Genomic DNA, 8861 nt, shown 5'->3' with positions numbered 1-8861 from the left:
TTAATGGATACGTAAGATACACATTTCATATCATTTAAATAGTAAAATTTAAAATTTATCTTTTAAATTAAATTATGTCAAATAATTATTTTATTAAATATATTTTACATATTCATTTGAAAATATAAAGATAAATATTTTAACTATTAAAAGATTTTATAAAAATAAATACACAAACGATATGACTTGATTTGATTTGATAATTTAAATTATAAAATTATTTTTATTATAAAATAAATTTAATATATCATATAAATTATATATAAATTTATTTTTATGAAAATACATGCTTCTCAAATAGAAATTCTTCTAATAATGTGTCCACATCGAGCGAAATACAGATTACAAACACGTAAAATCAATAACAAAGGCTAGAAATTAGCTGAAAAAAAAAAATATATCGTACCAAATAAATGCACACGTGGCCTTTCAGGGGCATTTACTTTTTAAAAAAAACAAAAAAATACAGAGTGGGGGCACAGATTCGGACACCACAAGGTGCGACGAGAACAATGCGGTTTATACGCGGGTGTCCACGTGTCATAATATCATTAGCGAAAGTGGGAGCTGTTCAATAGCATAGGCAGGTCACGGTATCACTGCCTCCACTTGGCAAACAGCAAGTGGGCCGTGACGTAGACGCACTGAACTCCGTCCTATTCCTCCTTCCCTAAGCGTGAACACCAAATACGTCGACAAGAGCCGGCACCTGTCGTAAACCTAAACGCCCCCCCTACTTTAACTTTCTAGTTACAAATCGAACCCCAAAAAAACAATTAATTTGCACAAAAAAGGGAACAAAAGGGAGAGAATGACTGAAAAGTAAACAAAACACAGGAACGAACGAAAATTTGCAGGAGCCATAGTAGAGAGCCAAACGCTGAAGCGGCCGTTGCACGCTACAACGACTTGTGCCTACGCTTCCTCTGCTCTCTCTCTCTCTCTCTCTCTCTCACCTGAAGAGTTCCTAAACACAGATAAAGAGAAAATTCCTTCGTAATCTGAAAGCAACTCTCTCTCTCTCTCTCTCTCTCTCTCTCAGCTTGTATTAATTCCTTTACGGAGCGAGAGGAGGAGAATTTTTGGCGACTTTGGTGGTTTTGATATCGTGCTTGTTTCCGTTCTTCAAACTCATTTTCTGTAATTCTGCGATCCTTGTTTGGGTTTATTCATTCCTCTTGAGAATCTTGAGGATTTTCGAGATCTAGAGCTAAGTACGCAGATCTTATTATAATTCTTATCCATTTTTGTGTTTGGTGCATATATTGATCTGAAAACTGGATACTGAGCGTATCATAGATACAATGCCAGGTATATTTTCGTATACAAATCGTGTTTTGATCGAAATGAGCTCGAAATATTAAATTTTTAATTGGATTACTGTTTTTTTGGCCTTAAGAAGAACTTGCTTCAATTCGAGAAGACTGGATGGACAGGAGTGGTTGTGAGGCCGAGACGGCGTCTGAGGATGAGAGGCGAAGGGTTCGGGGCAGATCTCTGAAGAAAAGGGCAATGAGTGCTTCCACGAGGCTCTCGCACACTCTCAGGAAGCGCGGCATCCGGGTCGCCGATTGCAGATACGCATCGTTCTCGATCTACGATGTCCGGGACGCCAGGGAAGAAGCAGCTGTCAACACGTTCCGCGATGCATTGCTTGCGAAAGATCTGCTCCCGCCTCGCCACGATGATTACCATACTTTGCTAAGGTAACCGAACCATCGCGTAACGTACACAAAATTTTCCATATGTTAGTTCAGAAATCTGATTTCGAATAATTTTATTATGATATTATTGTCTAATACAATTGCGAGCTCAATTTTTATATCTTGAGTTGACTTGAATTTTAGACGCGGTTGTGAATGCATACTATGAAGCAATAGTGTTATACACAAGAAAAACTTGGACCGTTTGATGTTGTGAGAAACTTGGAATTCGAGAACCGTGTGGCATCAGAAAGTCGAGAATTCTTTCATTTAATGGATTATACAGATGCTGAAGTGAAGAAACCAGAGAAAACGAGAATATTGAGCCTGAATATTGGGAAAAAGCATTTTAGCTTTGTAAAACATCCTGCATTGTAATGTTGTTATAACTCTGCTATCAGAAGCAAAGAATTACCCAACACGGCGACTGAGGGACCGCATATGCTCCAATTTGTGTGCGAGGGCCTGTATATTAGTGTGGGTGTGTGTGTGTTCAATTGTATTATTTGTGTTTTTTTACAAGTATCACCAAGTATGCCATGTAATTCAGTTCTAGATGTAATTATTTCTTTTGGAATGTTATGTTCCATCTTCCTATTTATTTTGCTCAGTTATAGAAAACTGGCATTTCCTTGCTACAGGTTTCTAAAGGCAAGGAAATTCGACATGGATAAAACTTTCCACATGTGGGCCGAAATGCTTAACTGGAGGAAAGATAATGAAGTAGATTCTTTGTTACTGGTAAGATGTAAAAAAGAAACCAAAATGTCTATTAATTTGATACGATGAATGTCTAATTCATAGAAATCAAATGTCTTCACCAATGTCAGGTTCTCTATCAAAAAAAAATTTCAGGTTCTTGAATGGGCAGTTGAGGCTTGTAATTTTGGTTATCTTGTTTTTTCTAATTATAGTTAAAAGTTTTACCTGGACTACCAGTTGTTATCAGTTGTTTATTTTTAATGTCTTAAGTTCTAACAGATTCTGAATTGCAATGCTTTATGTATAGGATTTTGTATATCATGAGTATGAAGAAGTTCAACGTTGGTATCCACATGGTTACCATGGGGTGGACAGAGGGGACGGCCTGTTTATATTGAAAGACTTGGCAAACTTGAACCTAGCAAGCTGATGAATGTCACCACGGTGGACCGGTTTTTAAAATATCATATTCAGGGGTTCGAGAAGGTCTTCAGTCAGAAGTTCCCGGCATGTTCCATTGCTGCCAAGAGACACATAGATTCCACAACAACAATACTGGATGTGCATGGGCTGGTAACTTCCTAGCTTATCATAATATTTATCTCACTTCTGCATTTTTTGTGTGTTTGAACATTGTCATTGCTTCTCATTGCTCTATTTCTTTTGCAGAACTGGGTAAACTTCGGCAAAGTTGCCCACGATCTTGTTATGCGCATGCAGAAAATTGATGGAGATAACTATCCTGAGGTGGTTTAATAGCATATGGAATTAAAACAATTATGGTACCTGAGTTCTTGAAACCAGCATCCGTCAATCGTTTCTGATATTAGCTCATTTTTTACAGACATTACATCAGATGTTCATTGTTAACGCTGGTAGTGGGTTCAAATTACTATGGAATACAGCAAAAGGTTTTCTAGACCCGAGGACTACCTCAAAGATACATGTATGAGATTTGTTTTTAAATGTTTTTCAACTTTTAGAGGCCATACAAACTGATCAAGGCTGGTTCACTGATTCCACAGGTTTTAGGCAACAAATTCCAAAATAAGTTGTTGGAGGTAATAGACTCAAGGTTGGGATTCTTTCTTGACATTTACCACTTACCATAAAAACTTTTGCCGTTTAATTGTGAATATGGTGTTTTTGACTCATTGCAACAATCATTTTGAACATTTGCTGCTAAAACAGCCAACTACCAGATTTTTTGGGTGGAAGTTGCTCATGTCCGAACGAAGGCGGGTGTCTTAGATCAGACAAGGGGCCTTGGAATGATCCAAAAATAATGAAAGTATGTTCCTAGTCAGCTGAAAGAACGGTTCATTCATAATCATCGATGTTTCAGGAAACCTGAATTTTAAACTAATGCCTTGACATTTAATCTACTTTATTTGCAGCTAGTTCAAGCTGGAGAAGCAATGTTTCTGACAAGGACTAAGAGTTTCTCTGACTTTGATGATTCAGAAGTCAAGTTATCAGCCTCTAAGGTAACTTGTAGATATTTTAACACTTCATGTTGTCTTCTATCGTCTTCTAGTCTTATGTCATATTGTTACATTATGTTTATTCTTTTTGCAGGTTGCCTGTAGTGAAATATCTTTTGCTGGGTCAGAATCTGATGTGCCTTCAAGTGCTTCTGGCTTCAGGCAATCGATGCCACTTTGCCACAAAATGAATGTACTGGGAGTCAGTTTTCTTTGTCCTTACCTATTTCTTTATTAACACATTATTCTGAACTAATCTTTTTTTTTTTTTTACAAGTAAGAAGAATTTATTAATCCACATAATTAGGCAGAGCCTAAGTACACAGGAAGTATACAACAAAAAAAACCTAATTACAAGCTAAGTGCTGTGAAAAAGTAAAAGTCTCTAAATCCTCCCATCGAACATTCCCTATTATCAAAACATCGACCATTCCTCTCATTCCAAGTACACCACATTAGACATAAAGGCACCATCTTCCAAACAGTCACGATTTGACAGTGGCCCCGAATTCCTTTCCAACATGACAGTAAATATGCCACCCTCCAACACCAATCCATTATAATAATCCCACACTTTCTCAGCTTGTCAAATTGTCAATAGTCAGAATTTCCCATGGGAAGCCAGCCAACCAAAGAAAGCAACCTTGAGAGGTACTTCGCTTCTCCAAATCCTCTTCCAAGGGAAATCAATAGAAGTATGAGTCGACATAACCTTGTAGAAAGATCTGACCGAAAAATTCTTATTCCCCGAATGAATCCAAATCAACCTATCCTCCCCCTCCAGCCTTTAAATTCAGTGCATATAACATGCTGTAAAACTCAGTGATGTCCCCCACCTCCCAATCCTGAACAGCTCTAATAAACCTCACGGACCACTGACAAAAACCAGTAGAAATGTCCATGTAATCAGCCACAGAGGCATCCTTAATCTATATATTATCTTCTGAACAAGAGTTTATTACTTGAAGCTAATTTTCTTGAAACAAAGAACTCAGTATTTTTGGTTCACCGACAGCTTTTCTATTGTATTCAACTTGATGGGCAGCTGCAATCAATGCTGGTTTTTAAAAGTAATTTATTGCAAAAGATACTCCTTGATCCTCACATTTTGTCAGCAAAGCACACATTTTTAGGGAGTGGCATTTAATTGCTCTCCCACCCATCTGTCACATGTTTCTTTTCATTATACCCTTCAAATTGAAACATGTTTCTTAACTCGTTTTTTTAATTGATGTCATAACATTTTATGGTGGGAAAGTAAAATGAGTTAGTATCTCTGATATTTGACGCTGGACAAAAATAACGGGCGAGCCAAAAATGGAATGTCAATTGTTTTTTGTGGAATGTAGATACATAAGAAAAACACTAGCACACATTCATGGAAGGCATATCATCCATTTGATCATTTACATCTTACCCGAATATCTTTTCTCCATTGCTGTTTGGGATGAAGTAGTCCATGCTACTGATTTGTATGAGTTCCATGAGGAATCAGTTCTTATGTGTGCCCATTTGATCATCATCTTTTAATGTGGATATTGAGATTTTTGTGTACAGTTCTACCTATGCAAAGACATCATCATTTCTAGTAACTCTTGCCTTGTGTTTCTTTTTTGTCTCAGGAAAAGATGAGTGACCCTGCATCTAGCAACAGCCTGGTTGAACCAGTTGGTAGTACGATAAGGCTCAAAAATACTAGTTCAACAAGTAAGTTATCATTCAGCATGTCTTCTGCTAATTAAGACTTGCCTTAGCTTTGATAGTATTGGTGTACAATAAATGATATTCACCATGGACTTCTATGGTAGTGGTTTTTCACATCCATTAAATTTACCAGTAACATAGTGATTGAGCTGTTTTCATTTTCTGCATTCGGCTGTAAATTTCTTATTAAAGCAACACTAGCAGTGGCAATGTGTCAGGTAATCTATGCCCCATTGTCTAGGCTCAGTTAAGCTCTTGGTTCTGGTCAGTCTTGGTCAGGCTGGATTTTTTCTTCAGTGCATCCACATTTTTGGCCATTCTGTCAACTGAAGTTACTCTTTAATTAGGATAAGGAAGACTTCATTGTTGAATTTTCTTATATGTGCCATAAACTGATACCAATGCATTAAATATTTTTCTTCAATTTGTATCTACAGGAAGAGTGGAACATTTCCTGTACATGTGGATTTGCAATTTTTTTTATAAGTATGGATTAGTGAAAAAATAGTATATACTTACAATTGTAGAAATACTAAAAGAACTGTACTGTAATAAATGAGCCAGACTGAGAATGTAGGTTTCCTATTGCACTTGTTGCAACCTAACATAGGAGCTTTCAATTTTAATGTTCTAATTTGTACTTCTTCTAGCACATTTTCACAGTAATGAAAACTATTATTCCAGTAATAATGCAAAAAATGTTTAGTTTTATCAAAGGCTCGAAATACATGGCTGCAACAAATTGCTTGTGAGTTAGGTTCTCTTTGTTACAGAAGTTGGTTTATTTAGTATGAAGGTGATACTTGTCATCTTGTCTCTCTTTTTCTCAGTGAAAATGCTTCTATATGATCTTGTGAACTTAGAACACTTGCTATTGGACAAGCTTTTACATGCTCCTAACTTGGTGCTTGTGACAGGTGATGCAACCAACAGCAGTACCCAAAGAAGACTGTTAAAGAAGTCCATTTCCTATTTAACAAATTTGCTCCACATCATACTCAAAATATTAGCATGTGTATATCTACTACTACCTGGGTTGTGGAGATTTTTTGCAGTTCAGCATGCAGAAAAACAGTTAGGAAAACATAAAAAACCCAAGCTTGCTGATTCAAGACCTCCGGAGCAGCTCGTTTCACAGTCAATCAAAGAGGACCCACTCTGGAAAAGGCTGCAACATCTAGAAACATTGGTAAATGAGCTTGTTGACAAACCTACAAAAATTCCTCCTGAGAAGGAGGATATGCTTCAGGAATCTCTAAGTCGAATTAAATCCATTGAATATGATTTACAGAAGACAAAGAAAGTAAATACCTTCTCTCACACATAATTTTGAAAAATATAGATACTGTTCAAATAACTTTTCTTGTATTAATTGTATTTTTTCACCCTTGTTTGTAGGCACTGCTTGCAACTGCATCAAAGCAAGTGGAGCTTGCCGACTCATTGGAAAGTTTAAAGGACGACAGCTTAACTGTATGTTCCATTTGGCCATTAAAAAAGTAAAAGAAAACTGAAAGGATATGCTCTCAAACAGAAAATTAAGTACTTTGTCCATCATTACTTAGTTGTAGAAACTTTAATCATTGATAAGTTTTGGGAAGTTGGGTACATCAATGGGTGCATACCTTGTGTTTCTTTCTTTCATCGAAGGACCCAAATTTAATGACCTAAGCCGACTTTTACACTGGGTTTTAGATTAATTTTTTGGGTTAAATACAAAATTAGTCTTTGCAGTCTGCCTTAAAAGCCAAATTGGTCTCTGTAGTTTTTTAACTTTTTACTCCCTGTGGTTTGCAAAATATCAAATTATCTTAAAATTAAAAAAAATTAAAAAAACTCAAAATAATAATTAAAGAAAAAACGAGGAAGGGGTGGCCACATGCCCACCCCTTGGTAGTGAGTGGTCTCCTCCCTCGTTCGCCTAGCCAAGCCCAGGTGATCAGATCTAGGCTGTGCACGATATGGCTCTGCGGGGTGGTCCTTGCCTAGCTACCACAAAGCAAAGCCACCCCCACGGAGGCCCTGAAGAGCACGTTGGGGTGGCTCTAGTGGCTCTACACGGACCACCACACAATGACCCTTGTAGGGCTGAGCCAGGGCAGCCTAGATCTGAATCACCAAGGAATGACCGGATGGAGGGAGGGGAGATCCACCCCTCTACAAGTGGTGGCCACATGGCCTCCACCAGCAGGACGAAAGGAGTTAAAAGTTTTTGACATGTGGCATGACACTTCAGTATCTTTTGATCGATTGTAATGATGAAATTCTGATGGAATGATTATTTTGATGGATTATAAAACCATACCATAGAGTAACAAGTTGATTTAAAAAACACATGGAGTAATTTGACATATACACAACCATAGGGACCAATTTAATTAATATTTAGGCCTAATTTTCATTTGTTTATTAAAGTTTTATAATTTTCAATGACCTGCGTAAGTTTCTACTAAATGATATAGTTTTCTTCTTGCAATACTAAATGTGATTGATTTGATGGTTGATTACACTTGTTCAAATTACAAATATGGCAGGGGAAAAGCTCTTGTTGGCCGAGAAATTGTAAATCTTACACCCCAGGAAGATGAATAAGTTATTTTGAGACACAGCTTTGCCGAAGTTGCTAGTCCACAGTGCCTGTCTTGACCCTCAAGATTGCAATAATTTGGTCCGGAGTTCAATCAGCAGACTCGAAGGGTTGTCATTTTAGGTGACTATCTCTTTTACATTTTTTAATGCGAGTCATTCTGTTTCTCATTTTTTAACTTTTCTCAGGTTGTTTGAGTTGAAAGTAGTTATGTACGAGGCAGAGAAAACCACAGGGAAATAAAATTGAGTTCTCTTAGATAGATAGGCATGTACATAATACAAATACAAATACAATTTACTCTGCTTTTGGACTGCTACACTCATACTTTGACTCACTTGTATCCAATACCCCCACCGAAATGCAAGTTTACAAAAGCAAAGCCTGTGTTCTCCAATATTTTTCCCTGAAGCCCTTTTGACCTCAATAAATCTATTATTTTGTGATCTCTTGGGATTCTTATTATTATCTGAAAAATGCATTTGCACAGTCAGGTGACACTGACTCGATCCAGTAAAGAAGGTGCGCACTTCAACACTAAAGAAAAAGTGTTTCATTTGTAGATGTTCCTTGCATTAATGCAGTACTGACCTCTCTCTCTCACTCACACACACACACCTGGTGCTGCAAAACAACGTTTTTGCATATAAGATGAGATGAAATGAGTTGAGATTAAAGTTA

The 8861-nt window shown here is 37.1% G+C and overlaps 1 protein-coding gene across 1 annotated transcript; it reads left to right on the top strand.

Annotated features, from left to right (window-relative positions):
- Window positions 1-793: 793 nt before the first annotated feature.
- LOC121250070 (phosphatidylinositol/phosphatidylcholine transfer protein SFH9) lies at window positions 794-8626 on the top strand. The gene is given in 15 exon segments (XM_041148993.1): window positions 794-1311; window positions 1400-1706; window positions 2345-2444; window positions 2713-2779; window positions 2782-2978; window positions 3075-3152; window positions 3250-3351; window positions 3431-3480; window positions 3597-3696; window positions 3803-3892; window positions 3984-4091; window positions 5512-5596; window positions 6511-6896; window positions 6992-7066; window positions 8128-8626. Coding segments are annotated over 15 exon segments (1806 nt in total). The 5' UTR covers window positions 794-1304; the 3' UTR covers window positions 8182-8626.
- The last annotated feature ends 235 nt before the right edge of the window (window positions 8627-8861 follow it).

This window comes from Juglans microcarpa x Juglans regia, chromosome 2D, assembly GCF_004785595.1.
Source record: "Juglans microcarpa x Juglans regia isolate MS1-56 chromosome 2D, Jm3101_v1.0, whole genome shotgun sequence".
In the NCBI taxonomy this organism is placed as follows: Eukaryota; Viridiplantae; Streptophyta; class Magnoliopsida; order Fagales; family Juglandaceae; genus Juglans; species Juglans microcarpa x Juglans regia.
The sequence above is the reverse complement of the archived record's forward strand: the minus strand, read 5'-3'. Positions and strand labels throughout refer to the sequence as shown.